The sequence below is a fragment of the Stegastes partitus genome, unplaced genomic scaffold, assembly GCF_000690725.1.
Source record: "Stegastes partitus isolate 25-593 unplaced genomic scaffold, Stegastes_partitus-1.0.2 Scaffold865, whole genome shotgun sequence".
Taxonomy (NCBI): Eukaryota; Metazoa; Chordata; class Actinopteri; family Pomacentridae; genus Stegastes; species Stegastes partitus.
Genome location: NW_007578596.1, coordinates 117,673 through 137,637, shown reverse-complemented (window position 1 = coordinate 137,637; position 19,965 = coordinate 117,673). Strand labels below are relative to the sequence as shown.

Below are 19,965 nucleotides of genomic sequence, written 5' to 3'. Positions count from 1 at the left end.
CCGAAGGAACTTTTTGTGCGTGTCAAAAAATGTCTAACTGCATGTCGTGCACTGTGCTGCATTGTCTCCTTCTCCCACACCCTCACAGGACTCGCTTGCTACGGCTTCTGTTCAGCCAAAGTACTCCTTTGCCCCAAGCACAACCATTAACAAGATGGCGAGGCCATTTACAGCAGGTGGTGGTAGTGCCAACTCAGGACCTGCTATTAAACCTGTGGCCTACTCGCCTAAACTTAACACTCAGCGCTCACAAGGCCAAGCCAGTACACAACAGCCACAGAATGGGTAGGTGGATAAATAGACACTATTGCCTTTGGAACCGCAATGTGACTAATGTGGTTTTAATGGTATTTCTGATGTCTCATTATTCTGCTTTTACACTAAAGAGAAAATAACTCCTTTAGGATTTAAAAGAATTTACTTCAATCACTGCTGCCGAATATTGCCAAAAACTTGTCACAGAAAAGATAAATATAACAAATGTATGCTGACTCACCGCAGAGATCAACTGAATAACTCTGCCAATAGTTTAACACACAAGATGGCAAACATAAAATCCTTTTTGTCAAAACTTGCGCTATTGCCAGACACACCAGCAGTAAGGATAAACTGACATTATAGATTGTGTAAAGATAAACTGTGGCGTTATTAGCATATGTGGGAATATGTAGCTGAAATACACAATTCAGGCTCCAGCTGAAAAACCTCTCCAGTGGAATTATCCGATGACAGAAACAGAGGTTAGTGATAGATGTGCCAATAATCAGTCACAGTTTTATGGGCCTGTAAACTCTGTTTGTGTTTTTTGGCCACTGTGGATGTTATGATTTATTTTAGTGACTATAGATTTTTTTTTTTTTTTTTTTTCCAATCGAATTTTTTGTTTTTATTCTCCTCACTGTGCGTGTATGACTTATTTTGTGGAGATGTAATCTGTTTACTCTGTCACATTTTGGAGGAGATGCATCCCTTTTGGAGACAAAAGCAAGCCCCTATGATATAAATCTTTAGTACGAAGACTTATGGTAAGGTCAGCTCTCGGTAGCGACAGAAAGAGCAGGCCAGCAGTAGTTATGAATAGAGTTAAAGTAAATCTCGATTATATTAGCAAGTCCTCTGAAGTGTTGTGTGTCTGAAAGAAGGGAGGAGAAGATTACTGCAGCAATATTTTGTTTTAAATGTAAGAATGCTTCACACAAAATAGAACATACAATATATTTTATGCAATATGTTCTTGCAAAAGCTCTTTTTCGAATTTGTTATTTTAACAGATGGGCTATTGACCGACTGTGATTATTGTGTCTTGTGACTTCAGTTGGTAGTACGCTGGAAAGAAATGGAAAATAATGGATTTTTGAGTTCATGAAAATACTTTAAAACTTACTCTTTGAACTAAGTATTATTTTTCCACTCGTAGTTGCGAGGTCGTTCATCATCGTATTTGCTTTGTAGACACTTTGGTTGCTCTTTATAACAAAACCATCACTACATCAGTAAAAGGGGAAAATTTAATCACCTCCTTATGTGCATTACGCTTAAAAACAATTCACTTTAATGGTGAGCTCAACTGAAATTGCCTCGCAGTTTAAATTTGCAATCTCTCTGTCAACATTTACTGAACTGCAGAAATTGCAGGACCGCACAGCTGTTTTTTATTTGTTTACATTCAGGGGTGATGAAAAACTTTGATGGTAGTGCGAGTAAATTTATGAATGAATAAAATTTAATGGTCCAAAAGTTTAAAAACTTAACAGAGAAATCTGGTGTCCCTCAAATACATATTTGATCAGTTGTATTGGAAAAGTGAAGTTTCTCCTTGAAAACTTCATCGATCAGTTTGTCTTCTAACTTATTTTGGTAGTTTTTATTTTATCACTCAGTTTGAGATTTTACAAGGATTCTGGAAATCTATATTTTAAACATATTTGAAGTCATCCTGAAAGTGGCAGCAGGGCATGAAATGGTCTTCCAGGATAGACCAGTCCAGCTCCTGTAATTTGGGTCATGCCAGAGCTCTGACTGCAACCACTGGTGAGATGTGGTCTGTTGCTATATTTAGTCTTGCTCATAAATTCTGCTGGGTTCTCACACAGCTTTTACTGCCCTGGTGCGCTCCCTCTTTTTTTTTTTTTTTTTTTTTTTTTTTTAAAGCAACCTCACTTGCCTACTCTAGAGAGGCTTTTGGAGTTTCTCTCTTGATGGCCACATTCCCCCACTCAACTTTAAAAAGAGCTGAGCTTAATCATAACTGTCAGCCCAGTTTGGGGAAGACATTGTTGGGTTCTCCACAGAAAGCAGTTCAGTGCAAACAGCACGAGTCTGATGCGTCTGGGCCTGACGTATTAAAACAGGTTTTGTGTTATGTTGTTTGTACAGAGCTTACACTGACAATGCGTCACTGCCGTGGCATTTCTGATTATTCACCAGGTATCTGAGCACAAGTAAGATTTCACTGAGAGCGGTGGCACAGAAATTACTTTGACTTTTTTTTTGGCTACAGCTCCATTCATTTACATAACTCTGTAAAGCATTTGTGTTCAGGGACAAGAGGAGCAGAACAGCAAAGGTTCTGTGCCAGCCCACTGAGTCATTTTGGGTCAGGGTGACAATAGATGATTTGACAGACAAACAATGCTGTCCTTCTCTCACGGAGCCTGTTGACAATAACCGCATGTCTCGTGTCACCTATCGCATGCTTTCTGCATTTTGCAGTTTCTCTGATCTTTTCTTGTGCACCACCTTTTGTCATGTATTGACATGTTCTGTTTCTTCTTTTCCCCAAAAGCTGAACTCTGACCCCTTTCTCTCACTTTGTGTTTTCCTCTTTACTTTTAACTCCACAGGTGGAAGCTCTTGACAAGTTAGTATATTTCTTTCTTTTTATTTGCAATCCAGTGTAACATGTGAATTGCTTGTTTGCCTTTTAACTCCTATATAGTGACGTGCAACCTTTTTAGACCTCTCAAAACAAAGCAGTGTACACTTGTGACCTCATGGATGGTCTATCTTGATTTTTAAAAAGTGTTGTTTTAGGCTCACTTAACTTAAATGTATCCCACAATTTACAACAAAATGCAAAGATTAGAGAGTCTAAAAAGAGATTTCTCCTTGCAACCCTTTGTCTGGGTCCCTGTCCTTTCAGAATTGGTGCCATTATTTCCTCATATAATCTGTTCGTTCTTTATATTGGACAACACTAATAATCCTTTAATCTTCTGCTGTTTATTTACTTCCTCTCTATCCTCTCTCTCTTTAAGTCGTTATTTGATCTTTGGTCTATTCCACAGGGGTGAAGCAACTTACTATGATGATATCTACCAAGTGTCCAAGTAAGGGGCAGCTGCATGCTGGCTGGGTTGTCAGTGCAGTAGGTTATTACCATCAGGTTATTTGTGACATGAGAGAAAAGCCGATTTTCTTTGGTAGATCCAGTGATTGGGTTTGCATGACAGAGACAGCAGTTCATTAGTGACTGTTCATCTTTTATCCTCTCCTTGCTTGTTGGTTTTTGCATGCTACATTTGACCTACAGCTGTGCTGAAAAGACATCTTTTGAAATGACAAGTTTTTGTTATGCGGCTTCTTAAGTTGTTTGTCAAAAATACAAGCTTAATTAGGTAGAAAAAACTTTGCAGAAACAAGACAAGGTGCTGAAGCCTGTCAGCTTCTTTTTTCTCCCATTGATTTTAATGACAGTTATAAATATGATTTCTAATGCGATAATGTCAATTTATGAGGCTCTAGAGTGTGCCCATGAGAAATCTTGGTAATGGTATCCATTAAGTTCTCTTATTGCGTGACACTAAGCGTTAAGTATTGCATGATCTGTTCAGGCTGTCCCCTATTTTCAAGGTCACCTGATGAGTGAGTGAGTGTTTGAGTGGGTGGGTAGGCCCCAGATGGGATTGTGTTAACCACGCCTGCCGTGTGCTGCTGCTGCTGCTGCTGCTGCTGGCTGTGTGTGCAGGCACGGCCTCAGGGTGGAGAACATCCCCTGTTTTATCCCCAACGACCGCAGCAAGAAGAGGCTGATCGAGGACACTGAGGACTGGCAGCCCCGCACTGGCACCACCCAGTCGCGCTCCTTCCGCATCCTCGCCCAGCTCACAGGCACCGACTTCAGTAAGTCAGGGCCTAAGACAGGCATGACAGAGCGCGATAAGTTGGGGCAGGCCTCTCTGATAATCTGTAGAAGGACAGCCTGTTGGAGTTGTTCTGATCATAGAGATTATCAGTGTGAGTGACACAGGAAAGTCAGATAGCAGGTTTGTCCATTTTTCAGCTGTGGAAGAGGTTACTGACAGTGTGACGTATCAGCTAAACACAGGAAGAAACGGCACCATTAGATATAATGAATCACTTATTATGTGTTATCTTTGTGTGTCATCAACTGGATGCTTGTCAAAAGCCAGTCGTAGGTGTGTGTGTTTTAATCAGAGAGGCGTTCTGATGTGTGTCTCTCCTGAAATTCTCAGTGCAGGACCCAGATGATGAAACCATGAAGAGGTCCAGGTAAAAGCCTGAGTGTCACTAATCTGAACAATCACAAGTGTTTGTGTACTCATGTGTGGAAGCTTCAGTTTGGCAGAAATATCTCAACGTTTTGAAAGCTACCTCTGGTTATTTTAGCGATTTCACTGCGTTAAATGCCGGCATGGACGGTGTGATTTTACACCAGCCTTTTGCATTTTATAGTTATAAATGGTGTGGTCTGAATATTAGTGCAAGAATGTGCAGAATGGAATAATTTAATTTGACATTTAATTTGCTTGTTTGCTGTGTTGCTAAAATTTAAATGAGAAGATTGATGCTGGTCCTGTGCTTTTTTTTGCTTTTGTTTTGGTGATAAATGCGTAGCTGGAGCCAGCAGCCAGTTAGCTTGAGCCTAAGTTAAACTAAATCAATTCATCTGCATCTATCTGCATCTATATCTTGGCTGCGTGCATTTTATTCCTGGAAAGGACTTTGCCTTCGATGAAATGACCAATCACATTATCTGTAAAAAATTCTCTTACAGATTAAACAAACAAGATACTGTATGAAGAGTTTTTGTTACCTTTGAACAGAGTCAAAACAGCAGTTTCTCTGTTTCTAGTCTTTGTTGAATATGAAGCTACAACTAGTTTGTTTAGTGCAAACAGATTTAAATGTTCTCATCCTAACCAAGAGAGCGAATAAGCATTTTCTTCATTTCTTCTATGAAATATTCATTAATATTATCTCTGCAGACCTGTCATTTCATTTTCCTGTACATACTTTTTCATGTTTTATTCTTCTTCTTCTTCTTCTCCACGCTTTCATTTTGTGCACTTTACTCCACCTCCTGCTCTCTCCTGCTTGTTTTATTTATTGTCTCCCCTGCAATCTATTCCCTCCTTGTCTATCTCCGTTTCATATCTGTGTTGCCTGTGGTCAGGGAAAAGTTCCTCACTGAGATTCAGAGTCCCCGCTATGCTCGTCTGAGGGATTGGCACCACGACAGGTCCGCTCGCGCCCTCAATATCAAATCCTGAGCGACACCCTAGACGTCCTGGGACGCAGAGCCCAGCCAGAGCCTGCTAGCGATAGCCACACCGCAACGACTACGTGACAAAGACGACGAAGATAGCCGACTGTCGAATGGCAGTTCACAAATTCACCTTTCAGATACAGATGGGCTGACAAAGAAGTTTGGGGAAACAAAGAAAAGCAAACTGAAAATAGACGAAGCATAGCCTAGATGACAAAGCCCAAAGTGGAACCTTGCATACTGAGCCTAAGTGTAAGATCTCCCTCTGAATTTCTGACTTGATGATTGTTGACAACACTGTGGACCACTGTGTCTGTAGCCCTGTTTTCCATTTCACACAGCGTTACTTGGAGTAAACTGGTGGGAAGGTGGGAAGGGGGGTCTCAGCAGTGGGAAGCGCCTTTCTGTTCGTTATTCTTCTTTGATTGTGAAGTTCAGACCCTCCTTTGATCTCTCTCTTTCTCTCTCTCTCTCTCTGCCTGTTTACATATTGAGTTCTTCATCCTTTTAAAGTTTTCATTTCTGATCCCCTCATCTAATAGGCTTCTCCAACCATTAAGAAAAAGAAAAGATAAATCTGTACTTTTGTTTTTTTCTGCTGTCATCAATAATATATAAAATATAAAACATCTGAAAAAAGCAACTCTTGTTCCTCTGTCCTTTTCTTCTGTGTTTCTTTTCCTCTTGTTTACTCGGTAGCAAGCTTAAAAGGATATATTCCCTGATAACCAACTATTATATCCTCCTTTTTTTTCCCTTTTAGCTGAGCCACAACTCTAGCTTTACTTACCCAGTGTACTGAGGAGGAATGATTATGTAGAAGCAGGGCTTTTCTCCGTATTTATGCAGGTCTGAATTAATGGAGTGTCTTCTAAAAGATCAGGGTTCAAGGTTTTCTTTTATTGCCCCAGAGAGAAAATTGTTGTGCGTTCAGGCATAAAAACTACAAATGGGCATACACGTAACGTAATACACATTCAGAAAGTGCAGAGGTAAACAGTAAGGAAATGCAGCCTTTAGTCCGTCGCACATGCTTGACATAAAAATATCTAAGAGTGTTTAAAATGTAATGAAAAAGATCAACATTACCATATTCATGCTCTGTCAAGTAGGTGCTGCAGTACAGAGGCCCTGCACTCAAGACTTAGACGATGATTCGTTTTGTTAGGAAACAACGTTTCAGCAACACCAGCTTTTGATTGGAATCGTGTACTTTGTTCAGGGGGATAGAGAGCATCTGGTTCTGGAAACCATTCAAAAAACCTTCTCTGTGGGCAAGATTAAAAATGTGCTTTTTTTTCTTTTAGATGGCCAGGAAAAAAAAATGTATGATGGGTTCTAGTTTTAAGGTGATACTGCCTAATGGTGTGTGATCGAAACATGTGAGCAGATCCTTGGCAGGTGAAACCTGAAAGCAGTAATGAGAATATGAGCAGAGGAGGTGAATAAGAAGGGCTCCGTCTTACACAGTTAGAAAGTATTATGAATTTCATGTTAGTGATGAACTGTTTCAATGTAAAAGACACAAGAAAACTACAGTCATTGTTTGTTTGTTTTACATATTGTAAGCTAAAAATGACAGTTATGTTTTGGCTCTAATTTAGACTGATTCTGTTACCAGATCTAAATGTAAATAAAGTGACCAAGGAGGCAAACCTAGTAGAAACCTGCCCTGTATCAAGACAGCAACCTCATCACATACTCTTTGTCATATTTGACAAGTTAGGAGTAAAGCATCAGAACCACAGAGACAGATTTCAGCTGATATCAGTAGGATTGTAGTAGGAAAAAAGAAATGACTGCAAAAGAGTAATTTTACAAGCTGAATAATAGCCACATTCAGTGAATATAAAGTTGAAAATACCCCCCAAACCAGACATAATCAACTAAATTCTCTACACTATTTGCAAAATTGTAGTTGTCTTTATACTAAGTTACCATGTAAGCAACAAGACAGAAAAAGGCAATAAAGATGGAGCTGTTTGCAAACGTTACAACCTGAACAGCCTGTAAAAAATGCAACCTCCCTGCCCTGTTAGGCATGTGCCACCATTGTTTGACATTTCTGTTGTCAAATTCAGGCTCTTGCAGTGCAGCATTATCCTCAGCTCCTCACTGGGTGGAGGGTGACATATGTCAGTGGCTTCTTGCTCCGTGAGAAATCAAAACCTCCTCCTTTTTTCCTCTGCCGGATGCTGAGCTGCCAACAAACTCCTCTGTTTTCCTCGTTGCTCAGGTCGATGCATCCCACAGGAGTGGAAGCTAAAAAAACCAGAGGTGAATCTGAAATCAGAGGTGCAAAGAGTGAACAGGAAAAGTGAAAGGAAACGTTCCACGTCAAAGGCAAAAAAAAAATAAAAATCCTGTCTACAGACTGTGATGCAGGAATTGTGCACCTGCATCACATCAAGCCTCTTGCTGAGCAGAGGCAGGGAGGAGGAGGTTGAAAGCAGGGAAAATGTCAAGAAAACATGATCCAGGCCGCTCCAGGTGGGAAGAAGCCGCTGTGGAGGATGTGCTCCAATTTGCACCTACAACCGTCACCTTAGTGAGGTGCAACAAATGAAACCTCTCAAAGTTGTGTGAGAAGGCTGTGCCATTGGCCTGCTGCCATGTAGGGCAGCATGGCAAGGGGATGCAGGCAGGGTCGCAGTGTTGACTAGGATGCTGTTTTGTGAGTTGTTAGGTGGGGTCCCTGAAGGCAGGCTTGTCGGTGAGCAGAGCACAGGCCAGCTGACCCGGGCTTTGTGTGTCAAACAGGCTGAAACAGGCTCTGTCCTCCGTTTGACCCGGCCGCCAGAGATCCTTCTTATCTCGCTTCTCGCTTCCCTTCACTTGGTTTTTTTCTGTAGTTTCTCTGCAAAAACACTCCTCATTGGGGGGTCTTACCTTCCCTTATTCAGAAAGCTCTGATTTCCTCGCTGTCACCAGCCGTGCAAGCCACTGTCTGACTATTGCAAAGGGATTTAATGTCCTTTATTATTCAGACTACGCTAGTCTGAAAAGTGTTTTCATTCTTCTTTTTGCTAGATTGCTTCCAGCTCTAAATCTGCAACTTCTCCTGCCTGTATAACTTTTTTTTCCCAGTGTTTAGTTGTTTGGATATGTAAGAAGCAGAATTAATATGCAGACTTAACGTGATGGAGGCACTGCTATAGAATGAGGCTGATGCAGGGTAAATCATTTCACATTTCTGCCTTTTCTTTGCAAATGAGAAACGATTTCATCATCTTTCATTAGTGTATCGTAGATGGCACAGTTGATGATGTAAACATGATAGATGCCTAAGGCAGTGTTATATTTTTTTCTCAAGATAAGACGTCTCCAGAGCTCACTGTCTTGGCTCAGAAGTTGTTTTTCTGTCTCAGTCATGGTTTGAAGATTTTCTGAATATAGTGACGCTTGCTGCGGGTAACAGAACTTTGAAATGCAGAAAACTCTTTATTTCAACACTCCTGCACATGCAGGCTTGAAGCGAAACTCTTCTGCATCCAAATCTGACAGCACAATGCGTCTGATGAGTTTCTCATTCAAACTTTGCCTGTGAGTGATGTCAATCAATCAGAGGAGATGTTCAGGTTTCTCATTGCTCTCATTTGAATAGAAGCTCCTGAACCATTTTGGTGCAGAGTTTCTGTGTTTATTAGGTGCAAATCAGCGTTCGTTATTTGAATTACATGATTGAATTTGCTCTACAATGGCTCGTAAAATGGTGTGCAGACACAATTAGGTGACGCTACCATCTCACTGCATTTTACTGCTTTACTTTACTACTGGAGAAAATTGCATTGTAGGCTGTTTTCTAGGAAGGCCCTGAGCTTAAGATCAGGATCAGGGCCAATATCGGTAAATCTTCACTGGTCGGCATCAGCTGGAAGCTAAACATGATTTATTTAGTTTTTGTTGAAATCTATTTATACATGGGCATGTGTAACAAGCTGCAAAAACAGTTACTTCATATAGTACTGGGATAAAGGAATATTATCCTAATTATTTCTAGCATATTTTAACACTTGTATGCTGTCTGGAGGTCATTAACCTCTAAAGACTGTCATGATGCTCACTTACTAGCTAAACTCCCATGATGCTTTCTGCTTGCCAACACGGAAGTGTCCACCGCCCATGTGTGGCCACTTCAGTATTAAACAATAAGCAGCCAGGTACCACAGCTAATCCACAATACTTTAAGGGTGTATTATCCAGGAAAATGGTCTTGGGTATCAGCAGGTAGTAAATATTAAATGACTCGGATTGCATCGGGAAAAAATAATTAACAAATCATGGTCAGGTCACGAGTACTTTCTATAACACTCCACTGAATGTAGGACACTAAACCAGCTTCTCTTGCCACAACAGGTGAGGAAACATTGCTTTCCTGTAAATACTGATCAATAACAATAATGACGATGCTTAGACTCATTCACACAGCAGGTACTTCATGGCACAGTGTAATAGAGACAGCCATGGATGCTGATATCCAAACATGACATTCATTGAGAAGTAACCATGGTTACTGAGGTTTGTGAGTCTGTGCTGTGCTGTGCTGTGCACGTACCTTTTCTAATTAGTCATTTTCTCCCCACAGCCTTGAGCCAACTCCCTCACCTGCCAAGGCCCAAGCAGCAGATAAACCAGATGGTGAGTTTCTGCTCCCGCTGATGCGTAAAAAGAACCCAGCAGCCTCTAGTAGAGGTTGTGCTAATAGATTATTATTCTTAAGTGTCAATATATGATCATCATCAGCGGCAGCAATGTCATGCAAAACTGTCACAACAAGAGCGTATATATTAAAAACTGCCCCTCCTCCATCGTGAAATTATTCAAAGTCACAGCCAAGTCGTTCTAAGTGCTGTAAAGAAAATCACCTTGTTTCCTCTTGTCCAGACTCTAAGACTGCAGCGGCAAGCAGCTCCGGTCCGTCCTGCCGACCTCCGTGGGTCACCGACCGCAACTTCGCTGACCGCTTTCGCCCAGACAAGACCAGCACCGTCGTGACCCAGCACCAGCAGCCGGTCCAGCCGACGCCCATGCAGAACCGCAGCTCCATCCTGCAGGCAGCTCAGCAGGCCCCCGAAGACAGTGGGAGGACCCCAGTATGTGGTGCCTGCAACAAAATCATCAGGTGAGACTGAACCGCCACATCCACACTGACAGTTTGATTGATTGCTTTTGCCAGAATAAAATACTTGCAATGTTTGCTCCTTTCAGTCCTGTTTGAGATGACACGTAATTTGAGACGGTTAATATGCACGGCGACAGACTGTATGTCTGCTGCAAATTAAGTTAGTCAGCATAATTCACACAGTTTGGAGACATCTTGTTATCACAGGGGACAAGCATTATCCTGACATTTCACTGATAACAGAAATCCTACTTCTTATTCTGGTCACTTTTGCAAGCAAACAGAAGAGCTGTTTTTTTTTTTTTTTTGTATGTGTGTGTGTGTGTCTGAAGTGAAGGTATAGCGTTCTAAGGACAACTAAAAACACATCTCCAGTTTTTGTTCTCATTTCACAAAGAGACCAGTCTTCTTTTCCACTGTTCCTTTGCTCGAGCTTTTCATATCCGCCGTCTGTGTTTCCTGTTGAAACTTACGTAGCAGCTTTGATGTGTTGTTAATGTGTGTGTGTTTCCAGGGGTCGCTACCTCGTGGCGCTCGGACGTTCTTGGCACCCGGAAGAGTTTACGTGTTCGCAGTGTAAGGCCGTCCTGGAGGAGGGGGGCTTCTTCGAGGAACGGGGGTCCGTCTACTGCACCAAGTGCCACGATAACCGATACGCTCCAAACTGCGCCAAGTGCAAAAAGAAGATCACAGGGGTAAGAGCGGCTTCATCGTGTCCAGCAGTATCGAAACTCAAAACTAGAAAACATGGGGAAGACATTATACATTTAAATAGAACTGCTGCTTTGGAGTTTTCCGTGTTTTTTTAATTTATTTTTTTCCCCATGCGAGAACATCTGGATGTAGTCTCCATGGTGGAATGGAAAAGGATTATTTTTTTTTAAAACTGTCCAACCTTTTTCCCCCCTTATCAGGAAATCATGCATGCCCTGAAGATGACCTACCATGTTCAGTGTTTCAAGTGTGCAGCCTGCAAGAATCCCATCAGGAACCAAGCCTTTTACATGGAGGAGGGCGAACCCTACTGCGAGACAGGTGAGAAACTGAGGTGTTGCTGTCAGCACGTACTGTACTCCCCGAAGGCCAATTTATGGTTTCCACATCCCAGTGCGCTGACAGATGCAGGCTTTGAGCGTAGACGCGCATATTATAGTACAACATATAGGGTGCGTGGTGGTCTAGGCAGACGGTCGCATTGCCCCCCTCGCACTGAACCCAGAAAAACACCCATGTATGTTTTTGAAAAGCTGCCTGTTACTTTGCGCTTTTTTTTTACAGGATATAGCAGCTAGTTACAGATTGGGCTGTAGCACCGTGTCAATGTGATTATTCCTGAGGTGTGCCAAGCGCCTTGGAATAGCCTGCAGCTGGAGTTTGTTGCCTTCCCCTCCCTAGCACAGCGGGTGGCCATCGCACAGGATTTCTGGAGAATTTGGAACCTCAAGCTGCGTTTGGCCTCCATCTATTGGAACGCTCGTACAAATTAAAGCACCTCCAAAGTCCGGCAGCAGCTACTTCAATTCCAAACTCTTTTAATCATGAAATAGCAAGGTGTGGATGACCTGGAATCTCCTTGCGCAGCCGCTTTTCATAACAAGCATTTGCTTTTAGCGCCATTGATTTTCCTGGCATCTGTGCACAGTCCCTACAGCGAGAATTGGCCTTAACTTTCATCTTTACTCGAGCAATCTAAATAGAAATGAGAAAATTCTTGGTGGAACAATTGGTTTAGGTATGAAAATGACAGAAGACAAAAAGACAAAAGTAGCACTTTTACTGTGGTGGTAAACAAATACAGGTGCAGCAGAAGCTTCACATAATATGTATTGTTTTAAGATTTAATTACAACTTTAACACACGGGCAAAAATTAAAAAATTTACACTCGATTTTGCGACCTTCGTGCTTCGGCATATTGGTCGTTATGATGCGCTCTGTCCTGCAAAGTATGAGGTAAACTGTGCTCCAAAATAAGTAAAATAAAATCTGAAATGTCTTTCCCAAACTTACTGCAAATGATCAAATCCTCAAATCACATGTATCTGGTGGGAAAATGATAAATATAAGTTACAATTATGTAAATCCCTCGGGATCTTCTAACAGTAATTAGGATTGTGAAAATCAACCTGCATCTTTTCTCAGTCCTCCCTCGGTGTTTAATTTGAATGTGTTTTCTCTCAAGGACTGTGTTTTTCCTGTCACACATTGTTGACGACACCATAGAAGAGACGTAGGTAACATCACAGTCAAAAATCCAAGATGAACAGTTGGGGAGAAAAAAAAAAACTAAACTGTAGCTGTAGTTTAGAATTAATGGTAATGCTTGGAACAGAAAATATGAAACACTGGGTAAAAGTAAAAGTATGCTCAGTGCACAGATTGATTAGTTCCGGTGCCAACTGAGAACATCTTAACCCGTGTAAGACCCCTTGTAGCTTCACACATGGATCAAGCCTTCCATATTTATTACAAATCTGCACTGGCCTTAAGTACATGGGAGAAGAGAGAGGAGCTGACATCCCGCATTAAGTTTGCGATTGTGCTTCTTTCATAAAGAATGTTTGATCTTGTACTTTAAATGGATGCTGTAGCTGAGATCAGCGCAGTTCAGGCTACGTAACACACTCAGGGCTACAAAAAACTCAAACACGCAGCTTCTGAGTTTCTTCAGAAGTCTTGAAATGTACATTTTGTAATTAAAGTTGTTTCCGTTAAAAAAAAAACCTGATCTCACTGCAGTGCCTCCCCTCTCCGGTTTAATTTCCGTATTTTCAGTCGAGCTGTTTGTGACACATTTTCGTGAAGCATTGTTGTAGCGTTGCTGTGGGGTTTGGCATGGGCCTATATCGTGAATCTCTTGGCACACTCCACAGTCAAGTGTGATGTTTTCATCTACTGTAATCTATTTAGCTCCAGTTTACTTCATACATTTCTCTATTGGATTTTATGAATGGTGTGCGGTCTTCTATTATGCCATAAATGATTTAGCAGGGCGGCGTGCCTCTTGCTCGCTACTGAGGCTCTGACGTCGGATTGCTGCTTTATCAGGGGCGAAGCCAGAACCTGAGTACTCATATTCTGAATAATGCCTTTAGCTCTGATAAACATTCTGCTGCCTCAGCATCTTTCAGGGATTGTACAGCTCTCACCCACTCACTCTTGAGAAGCAGCATTATAACCTGACACTCTCCCCAGAGTCCTTGTGATGAAAGAGACTGGCAAATCCAGTCAAGTATCTGGAGCAATTTCCCCTCATCCTAATCCCTGCCTTACACTCTGGAAAGGCACTAATGCCGGTGGGTGGACAAAATAACGCAAACAGACAAGTTATCAAATGCCCAACGAGAAGAAGAGCCAACGTGGGGCATTAAAACGGCTCCATCCATCTTTATTGCCTGCATTGAGTCCCTTAAGTGGTTGTGTGTAGTTTGATATTACTCCTCTTCAATAGCAAAAAAACCTCCAGTTCTTTAAAAGATGAAATACTCTGTCTCACACTCTGCGACAAAGGTTAAGTGATATTTATGTATGATGATTGTAGAGGCCATGGAGATTTCTTGACCTGATGCTGTGGATGATAAAAGCCCTTTTGAATTGAAATACTTGCTTTTATTTGGATTTTTATTTTACATTTCTTCTGCCAACCACCTCTCACTCTGACTTATTTTTTTTCTTCTTCTTCCTCTCTCTAGACTATGAGAAGATGTTTGGCACCAAATGCCACGGCTGCGACTTTAAGATTGATGCCGGGGATCGGTTTCTGGAGGCCCTGGGCTACAGCTGGCATGATACGTGCTTCGTCTGTGCTGTGAGTCATTTTGATTGATACGCCTCCTTGTGGGCTCTCCTCGCCCCGTATCTCGTGGCCTTAGCGGCACAATAGCACCTGGAAAAAAAAATCTGCCTCCATCTCTAGACCTCAGGCTTTTCCCCTTTTTACCCTGTCACCTGCAGTCAACCACTCTCTCCATCTCTCTCTCGTTCTGTGAGGAAAACCGAAAGTAAATGCAGTCAAGTAAATAGTACGTGCCCGCTCTGGCCAGTAGGAAACTGTGTAAATTCACATTGGCAATGTGGAAGTCTGATATCTGCTCTGCCCTGGTTTCCCCAATCTGTCTCTCTGACTGTCTGTCTCCTTTCATCTTTAAAGCTCTGCCAAATCAACCTGGAGGGGAAGACGTTCTACTCAAAGAAGGATAAGCCCCTGTGCAAAGGCCATGCCTTTGCTCCGGTGTGAGAGATCGAGCTACATCTTCAGAAGAACCAGCACTTCTCTCTCTCCCCCTCCTCTTTACCCCTTTTCACCCTCTGACACATCCGTATACACTATCCATGCCCTGTTTTCCAACCACACACCTAGTCCAACTCTCTGTTTCTATCCCGCAGTCTTTGTTTTTCTGTACTTGAGGCTTAATGCTAGCTTCACATACTGTCACTTTACTGTGCTGTGAGGACAGTTCAGATGTCACTGCCTGTAATACCAAATGCTGTGTTGCATAACTGGAAGTAGTCAAGGAATTATTTCATGTCATCACTAACTTTTTTTGACTTTAAAGTTGTTCTTAGACTGGGCAAAAAAAAAAAAAAAGGCCCCCAAAAAGTGTCTTATTCGTCTAGATTTGATTGTTAGTGAAGAAATCTCTACATCAAGTCACTGTCTTCCAAGTTGAAAGAGTCATTGAGCCTCTAATAATCTCATGTATTGCAGTAATGATCTGCCACTTGTCCTGCACTAAGTGTAGAGAAGTGGTGGCCCCGTTCAGGACCCCGGCCCACTCACTGGCTCTTACCACAGTGCCCTTTAATATAATGGGGGCCAGTCAAGCAGAAAAGGAAAGGGGGGGTGGGTCCCCATTTCTGCTCGACTGGACCTCCACACGAAGCACTAAATGCTTTACTTTTGTACTTTGGCTCTGTCAGATCGGAGCACATGCTGCAGTTTTATCTGTCATTTTGAGTCATTTAATAATCCCTAATTGATCCAGTTTGACAGAAAACATGCTAATATCGTTTTTAATGTCTCATAATTCTATGTTACAGAGATTAGCTTTGATTATTGTTAATTTTTATGTAAGAAGAAAAAGAAATCTGTCAAGATACTTGTGTCCCTCAAGTTGCTATGATATTGTGATCATTCCTTCGAGTACTTTCAAGCCATTGCTGAATATGTATTTAAATTGCTTCGGAACTGGCCTGTAAGTGTTGTTTTTATAGCTGCTGAAAGTTTCAAATAAAATTAAAGCCGCAAGCGGCGATGGACGGGCATGTCGTTTTTGTCAAAAAATCTCACGTTTCAGAATGTCCTGAAAACGCATCAGGATGTAGTATATAGTGGGAAAATTGTCCTGAATGTGTTTAAAGACAGCTTAGGAAGGTACGTCTGGAAAAAAANGAGAGAACCCACGCTGCACGGGGAGAACATGGAGACTCCACGCAGGAAGATCCCGGGTGTCCTCACCGGGACGCCAACCGTCAACCTTCTAGCTGTGAGGCCACGGTGCTAACAAATGAACACAGCGAGGTCACGTGGGTAAAGGAAGCCGGTACTGTGTGAGTATTGTGGACCTGGACCTGACGTTTTGTTCCTTCTGCAGACTGACAGAAGGACCATTAACTCGCTAACCTCCGAGTCCTGCGGGTCTTGTAAGATGGCGGCCTCCAGCAGCAGCACGGCAGCGTTCAGGTCTCCCTCTCGAGCTTTCTCCTGGCCTTCAGCGAAGGCGTTGGGCCAGTCTCTGTACGGGTTGTTGGTGTTGAAGTAGTAACCCTGCAGGACAGAACGACAGCCTTCACAGCCTGAGACACGCATTGGGTTTTTTTTTTCTCAAAAATTCAAATCACCATCAATCAAACCAGCCTTCAACACGTATGTGGAGAATCTCCGGTCGTAGGAACCTGCACCAGAACACGCTAGCATCACCGCAACACGCTGAAGACTGCAGTGTCACATAGCAGCAACCAGGGTACTGACTAGAACAGGATTATTGATTGGACTCTGATCAGACACGATCGGTGATGCTGTCATCGATGAAACCTCGTATCTCCCCTCGCTTGCAGAGTTCGAGTTCTGTGTCATGTGACTCGTATCGAGGGCGCGATCGATCGCTGAGCTCCTGCTGACCTGAGAACAAGCTCTGATTAATCTAATGCTGGTTGTGTTTCTGCACTTGAAGCTGACGGACGCCTCACTGATCACAAACGCCACCGATGAGCGATCAGCTCTGATCAGTTTGCTGCTGCGAGGACGTACGAGGTTATCAACAGAACTTTACTCTTGTAGTCACTGAAGTGAATGCGGCACATTAACGCAGCAGCTGTTCAGAAGAACGCTGGTGTTACGGGTCAACAAGTTCAGACCTACAGAGTTATTTATGACATGAATTTACCTGAGTAGGTAAAAATAAAGGATGAAAACCCTACAAAATATACGAAACACAACTTCATCTGAATTTAACATGTATTAAGGCCAACATCCACCAGCATTAATCACTGTCCAGATGAAGCCGACCTTTTGCCTCGTTGTGGTCATTTTTGCCTCCTGTTACAAAAGGACAATCACTTCTAATAACTTGTTTAACTGTAAACTAAATGTTATAATTCATCCTACATCCACCCAACCGGTGGAGGCAGATGGCCGTCCCTCCCTGAGCCTGGTTCTGTCCGAGGTTTTTTTCCCCTGTGGAGGTTTTTGGTTCCGTCCCACCAGCAGACTGCTGAAGCTTATAGAGAATCCAGATGTTTGGATTGTTGGGTGTTTCTGTCTCTGTCTTTGTGAAGCGCTATGAGATGACTGTTGTTGTAAATATGCGCTATACAAATAAAACTGAATTGAATTGAATTGAATTGAATTTTGCATCTCTTTAAGAACATCGAAGGACAACGTAGAAGTTATGGGAGGTGAGGACACACTGGACTCGGACTAAACTGTGGACATGTCTGCGATGAAAACACGTGAAGGCCGACGATTTGTCCTGAAGAAAGTGGAGATGTTTGAACTGGAGTCCTGCAGCAGCCTGGATGCTGAATGTTAAACCTGGTTTACTGGTGAAGCGCTGCTGAGCAAACAGACTGTCTGTCAGCTTCCATCGTCTCACCTCAAATTCCTTCTTTTTAATCTATTAATGCGAATTGCTGTGAACAACAAAACTCTTCCAGCTGCTTCTTCTGTCCGAAAGCTCAGAGTTTGAATAAGCTAAAAGGCGGCTGATCTGTGGGACGTGTGAGCAGATGTTTGATGATGCGTCGCCATCACCGTGGTGATGTAACACCTGAGCGGAGGCGGGATTAGCGCAGGATTAGCGATGCTCAGCGCTCAGGACGGAGGCGCCCACAGCTGATCTCAGGCCAGAGGATTAAATCTGCAGATTAAAGCCGGCAAACATCCATCTCAGTAATAATGTGTCATGAGCGATAACTGCCTCCTTCTGCAGCGGACAGATGCATGCTGGGAAAACGCTCTGACAGCAAAGGGAAATGTAAAAGACGCATTCTTTGACTTTCTTAATTCAGAGAAGTTTGTATGTGAACTGAAGGCCTGAAGGCAGTTCAGCTGGAAATGTGTCAGTCACAGCAAAGAAACGCAGACAACACCAAGACTCACATAAAACCACCAGGACCACGCTCAGACGGGCACGAGCAGAACCACGTCAAACACAAGCAACAGACAAGACACACAATTCAGCAAAAAGAGCCAAAAACACGTCGTCAGGACGACACAAACAGCCAAACAGCTGGGATGTGTTACCGCGGCGATGACCAGAGTGTTTTTTTGGGGTCAAAATACTAGAATTTGCTTTTCAAACCCGCCAGTGAACAGTCTCATACTTAGGACCACATCTCCCAAAATGCAGCTGCAGGATGTGGAGCTGTGTCTTTTTGGTGGTTTTTAAAAGCCAATGAGCTTTTTAATGTTGTGAGGGTCACTCAGCCCTGCACAGGTGATGAAGCCATGGTGGCCGTGGCGGAGCAGCTGTGTGCTGCAGGTCTTCTGGTTTGTTAGAAGCTCGTTGGTTCTGCAGCTTTACCTTCTCAGCAGGTGAGACGGTGGGCGGGATCGGACGCTGGTCCTCCGAATCCTCCAGCCAGTTCCTCCGAGCGAGCTCCTCCCACTCGGCCTGCATCTTATCCCAGAACTCTGTGTCCGACTGCAACACAACACGGGGGAAGTCAGTTTGATTCATCTTTGGACCAAGGTTGAGTCATTTAGACATTTTAAAATACAACAAAGCATTCAGCTGAAAAGTCCCTGAACCTTTGTCACCCGACTGCTGGTCACAGCTGAACCAGTCATGGATTCACCAAACAGCGCAGAAGTTTTAGTTTTTTTCAGAATCTGGTCACAGCAAACTGTTTAATTTGTCATTTTTCAGAATTTAAAAAGTTTCCCGACATAATCACACCACAGACGAGTGCTTCAAGGACAGCTGAAGCTGAAAATTCAACAACTCTTTCTGTTTTTACAGCGTCTGGTTGACAAATGGAGCCAGTCTGGGGATTGTTCTGCCAGTGATTCAGAGAGCGAGTTTGTAACGTCGATGTATTCTGCATTTAAAGGTTGAATGAACGATGCGTCGGTCAGCAGAGTTTCAGCTGCTGAACGTGAACATGGAGTTCGGTTCCATCACACCAGACTGTCTGTTGCTCAGAGTGCAGCTGTTTAATGCAGGAACATAGAATCAGTGGACCAGCGTCTGAACCAGCTCCTCGTTAGAGGCTCAGCAGCAGGATGAGCTGCTCAGAGTCACGTCTCTAAAATCCATCCTGCTGTTTGTTGGACCAGAGCGTCGTAAACGCCGATGCTGTCGGAGCCGATCAAACAAACCAGCGACACCCACAGACTGGATATTAGCTGACTGGAAAAGTACTGCGAGGAGGCGGCTCAGCGCTGCAGCCGGACCAGGATGTACAGGAAGCTGCAGCGCTGAAGCACGTCATCAACAAAAGCTGCTTCTGCATCGTTATCTCATCTGACTGATCTGTTTCTACACATTACCAGTTGTCGATTCACAGTTCATTGATTAACTGGCTAATTATTGAAGCTTAGTGAGGAACCAGTTCACTGCTGCTGCAGAGCAAACATACTGTGGTCATGATGTCAAGTCACAGTTGTTTCTACAGCACATATAAAACATCAGTGATTCCAGTGTAATGAAACAAATAAGACTGGCGTCACAAACTAACCTCAAACGTTCAGTTGCTAAGGTAAAGACCCTACAGTTTTATTTATGATGGCCATTGACCCCATTAGTTTACATGCACTGCCCACATATAAAAAGTATTCACCCCTTAAAGCTCCACCGAGTTAGGCAAGAGTTTACAAAGACACCTCTGAAGGAG

General features: G+C 42.9%; 2 protein-coding genes across 2 annotated transcripts in view; one reads left to right on the top strand and one right to left on the bottom strand.

Annotated features, from left to right (window-relative positions):
- Positions 1–15,787, top strand: part of pdlim7 (PDZ and LIM domain 7) — a 31,493-nt gene extending 15,706 nt beyond the window's left edge. The window contains exons 5-15 of the mRNA XM_008293220.1: positions 89–285; positions 2,542–2,596; positions 2,844–2,860; positions 3,288–3,329; positions 3,968–4,122; positions 4,476–4,512; positions 10,347–10,631; positions 11,146–11,326; positions 11,546–11,666; positions 14,322–14,437; positions 14,780–15,787. Of these exons, the coding sequence (XP_008291442.1) occupies positions 89–285; positions 2,542–2,596; positions 2,844–2,860; positions 3,288–3,329; positions 3,968–4,122; positions 4,476–4,512; positions 10,347–10,631; positions 11,146–11,326; positions 11,546–11,666; positions 14,322–14,437; positions 14,780–14,866 (1,293 nt within the window). The 3' untranslated portion in view covers positions 14,867–15,787. The remainder of the gene's footprint in view (positions 1–88; positions 286–2,541; positions 2,597–2,843; positions 2,861–3,287; positions 3,330–3,967; positions 4,123–4,475; positions 4,513–10,346; positions 10,632–11,145; positions 11,327–11,545; positions 11,667–14,321; positions 14,438–14,779) is intronic.
- LOC103365708 (PEX5-related protein-like) overlaps positions 15,088–19,965 on the bottom strand; it is a 17,881-nt gene continuing 13,003 nt past the window's right edge. The window contains 3 exon segments of the mRNA XM_008293219.1: positions 15,088–15,129; positions 16,253–16,396; positions 18,654–18,773. Of these exon segments, the coding sequence (XP_008291441.1) occupies positions 15,088–15,129; positions 16,253–16,396; positions 18,654–18,773 (306 nt within the window).